Consider the following 14,391-nt stretch of genomic DNA (forward strand, 5'->3'; position numbering starts at 1 on the left):
TGTCTCGAGGCATTCAGTTATCTCTTTCTAAGACTATAGGGAAAGATCGCGTTACGTAATAAGAGATTGCACTAGAAAGTTTCCCATATGGCGGCGAGATCACATATCCCATAAGGGCTGTATAGCTCACTGGATGTAGATAGCTGATACACATTTAAAAGGTGTGATATTCCTTGAATCTTCTACCTAGTGACTGTGTATGAGAGAAGTCAAGAACAAGTTATCCAGCTGCATCAACGTAACAAGACCAGCAAAAAGTCAAAGTTCCTGCCATGAGGGCCACTAAGGTCTAGCACTGTCCTCGGAGCCCTGACCGTGTCGTGTGTCGCAGCCTGGGATGAGCTCACAATCTGCAGGCGAAGGTCTCTTCTGCTGAACTTTTTGGGGTGGGGAGAGCGGTGTGGCTGCACCCTCTAGTGGGAGGAGTACACTGACAAGGAGTTTAGGATGGGACTCTCAGTAACTTCCCAGCTGTTACACAGTGTGATACTGACATGCAGAGCAGGATCTGCCTTCATGTGCCTCTTCAAATAGCAGCACCCAGCACACCCCTCACCCCCATCAGCACCCTGTCACCCTGGCAATACCTCCACACAAGTTCTGTACAGCCAGGAGCATGGAGGAGCCCTGCACTGCCCTGCCACCCCATCCCTTCTGAGAGAGCCCAGGAGATTCCTGCAGGCAACAGCAAATAAGATCTTCTCTGCACTTGTTCAATGTGGACAGAAGGTTTCTGAAGTTGTCACTTTACAGGGAGAACCATGGGGACCTGGACTGGCATCCCATACTACTTTGTAGTGGGGACTTTTTTCTTGCAGGAGGTTTTGTGCAGGAGACTTCCAATGGATACTGGTCAGTGTGGACTACCCAAGTCGGTGAGTGACCTACTAAGTATTCTGTACGGACATGTTAGATTGTAAGCTCTGTTGATCAGTAGGATCTTTTGTTGTGAAAATATTTCAATAGTATATAAATGTATGTATGTGTATATTGTATATAAAAGTGGAAACATTCATATATATTTACATTTATAAAGATATATATATACATATATATATATATATATGTATATATATATATATAATAGTATATATATATTTACATGTGTACGAGTATAAACATGCATCTGCTGCATATGTACTATGTACATGCATGTACACTAGTGCAATAGTGCAAGCACACATGTTAAAATGTTACTATATATATATATATATATATATATATATATATATACACTGTATATGCATGTGTGTGCCATGTGTATTATATGTATATATATATATATATATATATTTCATGCACTTGCACTTATATATGGTACATGCACATATATGTATACTAGTACAAGCACACAAATGTAACTATTACAACTATCTGTAATATATATGTATAAACATATACTGAACATGCACACTAGTACATATACTAGTGCAAGTGTATATATATATATATATATATATATATATATATATATCATATCATATGCAATTATGCTCACTATGCATGCAATATGTATATTATTGTTGTATATGGTATTGCATTATAATAATAATAATAATACATTTTATTTATATAGCGCCAACATATTCCGCAGCGCTGTACAATTTATAGGGTTCAGATACAGACATACATAACAAAGAACGTCATTTCACACAATGGGACTGAGGGCCCTGCTCAAAAGAGCTTACAATCTATGAGGTAGAGGGGGTGACACAAGAGGTAGCAGGGGCGGCATTGCTTATACAGTGTTCAGACAATTTTGTGCATTAGGAATTGTGATAGGCTTGTCTGAAAAGATGCGTCTTTATATACCACTTCCGTGCAGTTTACTATATAATAATGTTTTTACAACCCATAATGGTTAAATATATTATGGAAACAGCCAGGATATGTGATGTTCTGTATTGACTGATCTGCCTGGTTTGGGATGGGGGCAGGGGTAAAAAAGAAAGCTTTGATTCAAATCCTATTTATCGGAATCTGCACTGAGGGGATTCAGCCCATTATTTGCACACCCCATGGTGTCTGTGAACTGGGGATGACCGGTGGACAAGATGCTGCTTGCTAGGGAGATGTCTTTCTTGAAGAGTGATAGGAAATTACCATGTGTCACCTAAGCTGGCCTGATGATAAACTGAATGACTAAACTTATTTGGGGGTGTTAAATAAATTCTGTCCTGAATAGGACCCCGACAGATACGAAAAGATTTGAGTTTAGAACCTTGAAGAACTTTGGTTTGATGTTCTCCTTCTGTTTTCTAGCAAGAAGAGCTGAATTCTTTCTTATGGACCATCAAGAGGAATCCACCTGCTTACCTTTTTGGAACTATCCACGTGCCTTATACCAGGGTTTGGGATTTTATACCCCAGAACTCAAAGAAAGCGTTTCAGGAGAGTAACAATGTCTACTTTGAGCTGGACCTCACAGATCCTTACACGATCTCAGCTCTGGCCAGCTGTCAAATGCTTCCTCAGGGGGAGAATCTACAGGACGTTCTGCCCAAGGACCTATACAGAAGACTTAAGAGGCACTTGGAATATGTCAAGTTAATGATGCCCCACTGGATGACTCCAGACCAAAGGGGCAAAGGTCTCTACGCCGATTACCTTTTCAATGCCATCGCTGGCAACTGGGAGAGGAAGCGACCTGTATGGGTGATGCTTATGGTGAACTCTTTAACAGAGTCAGATATTCGGTCTCGGGGTGTCCCAGTTCTGGATTTATATTTGGCACAAGAGGCTGATAGGATGCGGAAGAAAACTGGCGCCGTGGAGAGGGTAGAGGAGCAATGCCATCCACTTAATAGGCTGAACCTGTCTCAGGTAAGAGACCAAGTTTATTATATACATGGACCATTTATGGGTTTTAGGATAATTCCATCATTGAGGCTCTTTGTTCCTCATACCTCAGTGATATCACTCTATGTTTTAAGAATTGGTGTCATCTATATGTACTATATGGGTCACCAAGACACATGTAGTATATTGGCATATATTAATATTGTATCCTGGCCGTAGCCATTGCCTTACCATGGCGGATATAGGCTTGTTGTATTTCATTGCAACTTGACCATGAGATGCCATTAGAGCACCCCAAACCAATGAGCACCATAAACTGCCATGTAGGTGATGTTGTTATGGTCATGTAGTTTGGCCATTTCCTAGGGCTATAGAACCATGCGGGTGGCATAACATTGAAACCCAGTGCCAAGGTGCCACTCATGGCAATACAATAGTCATCAAATGGTGTCTAAGACAGACATAGAAGTTTATCGAACTTGATACTGAAGGACTCTAGTTGTGCTCATTTACTTATTACTTGTTCCCGTGCAAAGGGTTAACCAACAAGTTATCTTGGCATCAAGGCCAGACTTGGGCTACGGCTACCTGGTGACTCTTGACGTATGACCAAAGATCAGTGGGTCACCCTCCGACGCACTAATGTAACTAATGTTAGTGAATGGAGACATATGGTGACCCCAACTTCTAATAGTACAAAAAAATTGAGCAGTGTTCAATTTTTGCAACAAGAAGTTGTGGTGGCGACTGTTTCGGGGTCGCAGTCCGACTCCATTCATTAGCTTTAGTGAAGAAGTCGGAAGTCGACCTTTGGCCATGCGACAAATTCGCTATGTAGCCCTAGCCTTATGGGTAGCTGTAATTTGCCTACACTTTAAAAAGTTAAAAAATGAAAGCTAAGCTCTGATTGTTTGCTATGGGAAACTAAGACTTAGGCCTAATGCACATGAGCCGTCCATTTGCATTGTGCAATGTCCATTATATACTATGGCCCCATATACATGACCTTTATTATCACAGGCCCGTGCCTGTGGCAGTAAGCCTGGGGCCTAGGTCTATGTTGGTCCCAGGTTCACTGAAGTATATTAGGAGACCGGGGCGGAACATGGATCTCATTGTATACGGTCATGTACGTGAGGCCTTACTGTCAGATACTTTCGATAAATGAGGCCTAATGTCTATGAGCCCAGTCAGTATATAGTGTGCAATGGCAACCGATAGCAATGGCGGAAGGACATAGCGAAGTATCATGAGCTGTACTAAAACTGACAGTAACACCTCATAAACCTCTACAGAAAACCCACAGTAACTTACTAATGGTGTCCAGAGCTTGTAAACGTTGCCGACACTAGAGACGTAACAAGGAATTAGCAGCTCATTATTACTAGCCTGATGTCCAGCGCTGCGCGGTATTGGCAATACTAGAGGTCCGCTCCGGCCAAGTCACGAATAAACACAGGGAAAAGGAACAACGCCCAGGCCTGAGCTTATCATATGTGACACAATACACACATTATTCAGCAATCTGGCTTTTATCAAGCACATGAATGGGAATTCTCATTAGCAGGAGGCTTGTCTCATTGATACCTTTAGGACTGGCTCACCATCAATTCTTGGGGTTATCAGCCATGATTAAACATCTCTCCATCACCTTCAGGTGGTCGTGGCGGAGGATTATCTGCTTTATTCTTCTAGGAAGGTGTTTGCTGAATTGTTTGAGTTTTGCCTGGGGAGGGGGGATTTTATTGTATAGTCTTGGTATTGGCTTCGTCTTCCATGAAAGAAAGAAAGAAAGAGGAAGGAATGTAGATAGATAGATAAATAGATCGATAGATAGATAGAATGAGATAGATATCTCATTCGGAATCTGGATAAACATATAGCTGGGATGATTTAGGAAAACCTGCACTCGCAGGGGGTTGGACCCGATGGCCCTTGAGGTCCCTTCCAACTCTGCCATAAGAATTAAGATAGAGATAGATAGATAGATAGATAGATAGATAGATAGATAGATAGATAGATAGATAGATAGATAGAATGAGATAGATAGATAGATAGATAGATAAATAGTTAGAATGAGATAGATAGATAGATAGATAGATAGATAGATAGATAGATAGATAGATAGATAGAGTTTTAGCCAAAGACATAAAATTTGATATGGCCATTTATATCTAGATATTTATAGTGTAAACCTAATGTATCTGGTGTAAATTATATGGATAATATAAACCCTGGAGTTACGTGCTCATATGCTGGAAATATACATGGTTGCTATTATATGGCTCCTTGTAAATCCAGGTGAATAATTTACAGATGGAGATGTTATACCGTGTAACTTGCTGGATGGTATGAGAGAGATAGATAGATAGATAGATAGATAGATAGATAGATAGATGATAGATAGATAGATAGATAGATAGATAGATAGATGATAGATAGATAGGAGATAGATAGATAGATAGATAGATAGATAGATAGATAGATAGATAGATAGATAGATAGGAGATAGATAGATAGATAGATAGATAGATAATAGATAGATAGATAGATAGATAGATAATAGATAGATAGATAGATAATAGATAGATAGATAGATAGATAGGAGATAGATAGATAGATAGATAGATAGATAGATAGATAGATAGATAGATAGATAGGAGATAGATAGATAGATAGATAGATAGATAGATAACCGGTAGGTACAATTTTTTTCAAGTGGCGGATTGATAGATTTCTTACTGTATTCTGTATCTATACATCCCATTCTGCTTTTTCAAAGTTATATCTTTTTTTTATTGGAAAGCAATTCTATTACCATTGTCACCCAACTTTCTAAAGCTCCTGACTAGCAGATGTATCTAGCCGTATCTGGTTTTTAATAACCTTCTATCGCAGTTTCCTCGTACCTTTGCTTGTATTTCTTTGATGCTCGGTTGAGTCGTTTCCAATGCAGTTTTCCAGGTTCCCTGGGTATAAGATGTGTCATTATGGGGCACCCGGAGGGTTGTATGTTTATCCTCGGCCTACACGTGCTGGTTGCGATATACATCTGGGCTCCAACAACAATACTCACCCGCAGACAAGTTTACAAACTCTGTGTCACAAGCAGACACACTGCAAACACAGCAACACTACACAAAGCACACAACATACTTCATAAAGCTGAGTGGGGGGAGTGATAGCTACAGGGGTGGACGCCGGACCCTCACCTATGCATCTAACCTGAAGAATTGTCCCATTTCTGTCCTGCTTATTATATAGCGCTGACATATACCACATCGCTGTACTTACTTTAGTCCCCACTCATTTGGGTAGATGGAGGGGATAAAAGTAGCTTCTCCCCGTCTTGCTGTACATGCAGTAGGTGGCGCTGTCTGAGTTCTTACTGCCATTCACATTGCAGAATTTGCAGCTGATGTTGAGGCAGATTCCACCTTAAAATCTGCTCGGAATTCCGCCCGGAATCCGCTTTTTATTGCTTTAAATGGGAGGCGAAGGGGGACGCTTCTTTTTTTAGGACGCCGTCCTGCTTGATCTTGACTTTCCACCATGGAATATGGATAGTAATTCAAGAAGGAAAGCTGCTTCAAATTGCTCTCCAAATTCCATTGTGTGAACAGGACCTTAGCATTATGCACCATCTGTGTCCACAACTTGCCTGGCAAGTTGGGGTTGCATTTAAGAGCCCTACTTGGACCACGCTGCAACAATAAATGCCAAGATGGATGGCATGTTAGCAATAATGGGCTGGCAGACAGAACCCACCTGACCACACAGCCACCATTCTCACAGCGCCACCTACTGGATCCACGTTGTATCCAAGAGCACAGTTCTATTGTAGTTTCAACCCTCTAATTTGTCACAGCTATTTGTATACTTGCCAACTGTCCTGGAACATGCAAAAGGCTCCCAAAAAAGGGGGTGACCTCCCAGACTCCGCCTACAAGCCTGTCATAGCCAGATAGCTTGGAAATCAGTCAGCGCCACCTAGTGGATCCACTCTGCATCAAAGAGAACCTACTTTTAACCACCTCTCATTTGGCACAGCTATACGCATATGCCAACTCTCCAAGACCTTGGTCACCTCCTGGTCTCCTGGAAAAGCAGGCAAATCTCCTGCAACTGGTGTACTACTGGCCAAATATTCGACGGTGTCCCTGTTTTTAGCAAAGTGTCCCTATTTTGAGAACATTTATTGTACATCCACATGAAGCTTATTTGTTGCAGAAATTCCACGCATGCCCCATTTAATCTTTCTAACTCCATGCACATAAACAGAACTGATTTTCCATTCCAGTGTCTCACAATGCAAATTTGGAGCCTTGTATAATACATTAGAGAATTGCATAAAGAACAATTCCAGATTCAGCACTGCAGTATTATTCTATGGTGTCGCTATAAGCATTGCTTCTAAAATTCCCAGCAACCCTCCCAAACTTATATGGAAGCAATTTTTATACTAATGTTACATATAATAACATTGTATATTGTATGATGGAGCTGCTATGTATCAAAGTGTCTTGTATATTATTTAAGGTGGTTCCAAGATTTAAAAAAAAAGTCGCAAAGTTTGTTCTAAAACGGCTGCAATTTTACCCACATCCCTCTTATTTCGGGAAATAACATAAGAAAGGGCGTCATTTTTTTTTTTCGTGGTGTCACATAATAGCTCGCAATATTTGATCAACCTTCTTACATCCGCGGAGACGTTGGGCGGACAATTTTCTCCTAAGGTCACAAACTCTGTCACAGCCAAAGAAAAACACAACTGGCAGAAAACCAATGTTATTTGAAACCGCCCGTCTGGATGTCGGTAATAGTGATCAGAGGGGCGATTACGTACCCGCCATCCACACGCCAATTATAATAATGGCCGTGCTGTCATAACCGCTTGCGATTGGCCTTTCAGTTGTCGTGACTTTGACTGGCAGGTCAAGTACGCTCATCTGTCTATATAATATCATCGGGAGAATTATTTTCTAGCAAAATGTTCACGGTCCCGGGAGTCGCTTCAATAAAGGCGGAAATTTGTTACCCAGGTTAACACTACGTGTGTCGAAGAAGAGACAAACATTTGCTGAGCTGTTATACTTCTACCTTTTGCTCAATCCACTCCTAACTTTGGCTCAAAAAAAACGCAACAAAATCTGCAACAAAAAAAGCTGTGTTTCCGCAAAGTTGCGTCTTAGCCCTATAGTGTACAGAGCCGAAAACTGCTTATACCTTGTATCAATGGGGAACTTCAGCTCTGCTGCCATGTATGTAGCTGCCAGTGCCCGGGACCAGCTGGAACGGCTGATTGGTGCGGGGTCTAGGCGTTGTGTCTCCACCAATTGGATATCACCAATTGGATATTGCATCCAATACCCTTGGGTTTCAGACAATCCCTTTAATAAGCTGGTAAAATTAGGTAATATATAGAGCTTGCCATAGACATAGTATATATGACCTAACAATCAGTGGAGATAAATGACTCCCTCACACCACTGGCACCGCTTATCTCATGAAAAACTAGAGCTGCAGAAATGAAAATACTGTGAGATGCCAACCATTGGCGCAATCAGATTGTTGGCAGATTGTGTTTGATCCGCAAAAAATAGCCAAATAGAGTATAGCCAGTAGGGTTGAGCGATCGGGATCGGGAAAGATCGGCGATCAAGCAAATTTCACAATCGTGATCGGCTGGAAAATGATCGAAAATCAGATTTTAAAAACGATCCTGAAATCTCAAGATCAGCTCAACCCTAATAGCCAGTTCATGTTATGCAATTTTCCTCTGTGTGCACTAATGGCATCCTCCAGGGCTCCAGTGCTAATTGTAAGGCTGATAGGATTACCAGGGTGCTAATTGTGTTTTCAAGAAGAATAGGAGACCCTCCCCACTGCACACTGACTTCTTCTCAATGGGTTAAACCTTGCTGCTCCAGTGACTGAAACTCCCACCCACTGTGATAGACTTATCAGTCATTTGCATGACCTAGTTAGGGGCTTTCAGTACAGATTATTCCGCTTTTTGATGTCAGTAGGCGTCTCATCAGTATTTGCCTCCTGGATGTGTGAACATGATTTGGGCCAAATGGCAAATCATTGAATATTATCAGGGAATATCAGGGATCAATAGTCCTGGGGTGTTCAGTAAGGTGCGGAGGAGATAATGTCATTGTAATATGTATAGGGGGCTCTGATATATAGTACGCCTATACATAGTGCCTGTGGAGATGGGAGTTGTGTGCAGGGTCAGTCTGAGCTGTGATAAAGGTCTATCTGCAATGGTCATATTCTAACTTGAAGCTTCAATGCAAAATCTGTAATGGAGTCCTACAAGGTGTCTTGTTATGTTGCTATAAAGCCTTTGGGGTCCCTTTAGTCTCGAGGACCCGCCAGTAACTGCTGTCTCTGGACCACCCCTGGTCATATAATGTAATGGATACCTGGCATCACCCTATCTGTTTATTGAAAATAATAGCTCTTCAAAATTGTACCTGATCCCAGCTTTAACATCACCCTTGCCCCTATCTATTGACTGTGGCCCCTGAAAAAGAAGAATGAGGCCAGTTCCTATTATTTGAGTTGTATCCAGGACCAGATCAAGGGCGGTGTAGGCACCTGGGCAAACCACTCTTTACAATCTTTAAGGAATAGTGCTATATAGTGCACACCGTAACGTAAGGCCTCATACACACGACCGAGGGGGGTTCCGATGCTCCGTTCCATTCCAATATTTATAGAGCGGGTTCTATCTTGCTCCATAAAAATTGGAGCCATCATTGAAAAGAATGGAGTATGGACGCCACTCCGATGTCATCAGAATCCAGTGGGCCTGTACACAGGACCTAATACTGCCAAACTGTACCCATGTAATGCCAACCTATACGCACAGTGCTCAAATACCAATACTCAACTCCATTGTTTCCAAGCATAGGAGACTTGTAGTTGCCATAGACTGTGTAGGTCTTGGGAGGCCCTATGGGTATTTTTCCATCTAATTTGGCGCCATCCCCCGGTTTTATGTCCCTGCACCAATGAAGACTTTTCAGCTTTCCCTTGCAGACTCATGGCTTTTCTCAGAATCGTATGAGGCAGCCAATTATGGCTGACCTCCGTAAACCCGTCCGAACCCTTTTCTCACGTCGAGGGCATTATATTAAGTCAATGCTTTTAGGATCGTTTTCCCTCTAATAAGGCAAAAAAAAAATGGTGTCACGTTATATTATTGCCGTTCCCTCGTTTCCTACATTGCTATATTCTTTTCACTTCACCTCCAACAAAATGAATTTCCTTGCATAATATTTTTCGTTTTTATCAGTTTCCCAGCCAAAGTAATTTAGTCGTGGCAGGAATCCATTCTGCGAGTCCTCGGTGTAATTAAATCTAACATTTCGGCTGACTCTGGCACCATCAATGTATTCCTGACCTTACATTACTCTGCTACGCATTTTAAGCAATTGGGGTTAAAGGGACATTCTGTAGACTTCATGTAGTATTAGTTTTATTTTTTCTATCATTTCCCTCCGTCCTGAAGGTAAAAAGTAAAACCTTGTAGAACTTGTCCCTTAAATAACCGGAATTTTCTAAAGTGAATTATAGGTACATACGACTCCCCGAATCCAATAATAATGTCCAAAAGTAACTGGAAAAGTTATAACAAATACACACAGGTGCAGTACTCCTTATGACCATTAGAGGGCGAGTCATCAAGTATTCTGTTTTTCGTAATTTATAAACTACACTAGGGTAGGATGTAGTATTTCCTTGTATTTCCTTTCCTTGCCACCAACTGAGGGGAAGATGAGACTCCAAAGACTATTATACCCCAAATCACCCACCCACCCTACGCCTGCCCATACCAAACATGTCCATTGCCCACCTGCCACCTAACGAGGAGAACGACGAGACCCAAAGGACTATTGTACCCCCAAACCAAACTCCATCCACCCACCCACTCCACGCCAACCCCACTAATCAGATCTTTGTCCTCACCTTGTGTCCATAGCAGCACAATCCCCTTAATCTTGTAATGGGACCCTAAATACTAATATTTGATTGACCAATATAATTCCCTGCAGCAGATTTTATAGTTACCATGGGGAAGAGTTATCAAAACTGGTGCTAATGAAAATGAAACCAACCAAATTCCGTCTCTTATTCCAAAGAAACCTTTTTTAAAAATGAAAACTCCAAGCTGATTGGTTACTATTGATCTAATATGTCAACTATTGCCAAAGGTGTAAACAAGGCCCAAACTGTGACAAGGTCTGAACAAGGCCTAAACTGTGACAAGGTATGAACAAGGCCTAAACTGTGACAAGGTCTAAACAAGGCCTAAACTGTGACAAGGTATGAACAAGGCCTAAACTGTGACAAGGTCTGAACAAGGCCTAAACTGTGACAAAGTATGAACATGGCCTAAACTATGACAAGGTCTGAACAAGGCCTAAACTGTGACAAGGTCTGAACATGGCCTAAACTATGACAAGGTCTGAACAAGGCCTAAACTGTGACAAGGTCTGAACAAGGCCTAAACTGTGACAAGGTCTGAACAAGGCCTAAACTGTGACAAGGTCTGAACAAGGCCTAAACTGTGACAAGGTATGAACAAGGCCTAAACTGTTACAAGGTTTGAACAAGGCCTAAACTGTGACAAGTTATGAACAAGCCCTAAACTGTGACAAGGTTTGAACAAGGCCTAAACTGTGACAAGGTTTGAACAAGGCCTAAACTGTGACAAGGTATAAACAAGGCCTAAACTGTGACAAGGTATAAACAAGGCCTAAACTGTGACAAGGTCTGAACAAGGCCTAAATTGTGACAAGGTATAAACAAGGCCTAAACTGTGACAAGGTTTGAACAAGGCCTAAACTGTGACAAGGTTTGAACAAGGCCTAAACTGTGACAAGGTCTGAACAAGGCCTAAACTGTGACAAGGTCTTAACAAGGCCTAAACTTTGACAAGGTCTGAACAAGGCCCAAACTGTGAATAAGGCCCAAACTGTGACAAGGGTTGAATGAAGCGCAAACTTCCCCTTCAATGATGAAGTAAAAGAGGGTTGTAGTCAATGGCAGGATCCTCAGGAACTTTTCTTATTACATCTCATCTATGACAATAAAAACTTGCTTATATTGGGGAAATTTTCTATATATGAATAGATTTTTACTTAACTCAACACATTGGTTACAAATCCATCGGCTTGTAACTGAGAGAATAGACTTGTAAGTGACTGGAAATCGCCGAGCACATGGTTTCCATTCTCAGATCATCACAGCTGTCATTTATATTGTGTCGGGCAAGGAAAAAATTGTGTTATGGATGTGGTGATAATCTGGAGGCCTCACTTCTGTCAGTAACAAACCAAAGGAAGACAAATCCAAGAGTGACAGCCTCATCCGCGCCTCTCGCTCCTTACAAGGTGCATTAAGACTGTGAAGAAATGTTAATAACTAATATTTAGGGAACAATGTGAAATACTGCAAGAGACGCCTCTAAGAAATGGGCCAAGTAACTGTTACCAGATGTAGCAGAGCAGAATAGGTCACTGTATAATCGGAGGACCTGCTGGAGAGATGTTGGGGTACACTGGGGCAAATTTATTAGGACTAGAGTTGCACCGATCTTGAGATTTCAGGATTGATTCCGAATCCGATTTCCGATCATTTTCCAGCCGATCCCGATCGTGAAATTTGCTCGATCGCCGATCGAGATCTGATCTTTCCCGGTTGCTCAACCCCAATTGTATATTATATATACACTGGGGTTGAGCCGATCTTGGGATTTCAAAATCCAATTTCCAATCATTTTTCAGCCGTTCGCACTCGTGAAATTTGCTCAATCGCCGATCAGGATCCCGATCCCTATCTCTCAACCCCAATTAGGACTGGCGTATTATACTCCTGTCTTAGTAGACGGCCATAATAGAAATCTACACCATGTAGGAACTGGCGAAAATTTGTATTCTAACTCACGTCAGAAAACTGGCGTGAGTTTTACTCAGTCTGCACAACACGCATTCACAAAATCATGGATCAGGGCTTAAGGAACATATTTGGTGCAAGAAAGTGCCTTAAAGTCATCATGAATTTTAGGAGTAAGTATATTATTGAAATATGTTTTTATGTTTTAAGTATTTTAGGGCCCAGAAAACCCCTTCAAGATGACCCAAAGGACATAGAGCAGTGACCTACATTGACCTATAGCAAAGATTAAAACGGGTGTTGGGTTTCTCCATCCAGGGCAGTAGATATTTGTCTCCACCTCAATTTTTTCCATCAATCTTTGGTAATTCCCTTTCCCCTTCTTTGCTGCTAATAGATACCAATTCTCCCAAAACTCCTGAAAAGTTGGTTGACCTCCCAAAGTCCCAGAAGAATGGGCAGATCTCTCGGGCCTGACAAAATTGCCCTGGGCCGTCTGTCATTTTACTGTTGACATCCCGAAAAGGGGCTTGGTCTGCACATTGCTTAACGCATCCCAAAAGGGGAAGAGACTCCTATTAAGAAATATCTTAAAGGATTTCTCTTGAGAATGTTCTTACCTAGCTTCGCGAGCCATAAGAGACTTGGCACCTTTCTTATAGGGTAGACCTCAGATTTCATCACGCTATAACCACGGCCTATAATTGCTAAGGATTCTGCCAACTTGTCCTGCTCAAGAATCATCAGTCTGGTATTAGAGAGTAAAACGACTCGTCTTGTCCCATGCCTTGTAGATACACGCATGAACCTAATGTTTAACTCATTCACTTCTGGAAGAGCATCCATGGGGTTTACAAGCTGAGAAAAAAGGAATGAGCATTTTACATTATCTATATATGTGTGCAATACGTAACGAGATTGTTTTAATTTGGAATTTACGGAATTTTTGTAAGACTCTCCCCATTTTCCTTGGGAACATACTTTCTTTATTGCATAACGTTTCCCTTTTTTGTGGTTCGACTAGTAGGACAGTCCTGTGGAAAATGGGAATGTCAGAAAGTAAGTAAGAACGGCAAGAAGATGAAAATTGGTATCGGAAATGGGGGCTACAGAGACAGGGGCTACTATGAGAACCTGACTATTGTTTTAGAATGAGTGTGGGGAATTAACTCAAGAATCCCAAGATGTCAACCTGACTGTGAGTGAGAAACAATATATCACAGGGAGAGGAAGCTGGAAATAGGGCGACTTCTGGGCTGGGGTCTTGAAAAGGAGATGGAGAACACAATCACCAGTTCGCAAGTGGTCGTAGTTTTGCGATTATTAGCAAGCAGCAAAAGGAAATCCTTAACCAGTCCGTAGAACTCTATAGAACCCAGAGACTTTGTTGGCACATGGCCCCAATAACCACCATATTCAGTTGGATCTCCATCCTCCATCTTTGTCAGTACCCGTAGAGTCTTCAGAGCCTACACCTCTAAATTGCAACTTATAAAATGCTCGTAGAACCAGTAGTGTAAAGTTTTTATCTCTAAGGCTAAGAGTCCTGCATGAAGGACTGACCTCCATTATAAAAATGGGCTCCCTGGTGGACCCAAATGACAGAGAGCTGGACGTAGATGTGAACCTGGAGTCATACAGATCATACTACTTTTGTACTCTCTTGAAACCATCATAGGG

The 14,391-nt window shown here is 41.6% G+C and overlaps 1 protein-coding gene across 1 annotated transcript in view; it reads left to right on the forward strand.

Moving 5' to 3' along the window:
* Positions 1-479: 479 nt before the first annotated feature.
* Positions 480-14,391, forward strand: part of TRABD2B (TraB domain containing 2B) — a 183,591-nt gene continuing 169,679 nt past the window's right edge. The window contains exons 1-2 of the mRNA XM_075286244.1: positions 480-875; positions 2,263-2,823. Coding sequence (XP_075142345.1) covers positions 762-875; positions 2,263-2,823 — 675 coding nt within the window. The 5' untranslated portion in view covers positions 480-761. The remainder of the gene's footprint in view (positions 876-2,262; positions 2,824-14,391) is intronic.

Source organism: Leptodactylus fuscus, chromosome 9 (assembly GCF_031893055.1).
Source record: "Leptodactylus fuscus isolate aLepFus1 chromosome 9, aLepFus1.hap2, whole genome shotgun sequence".
Lineage (NCBI taxonomy): Eukaryota > Metazoa > Chordata > Amphibia > Anura > Leptodactylidae > Leptodactylus > Leptodactylus fuscus.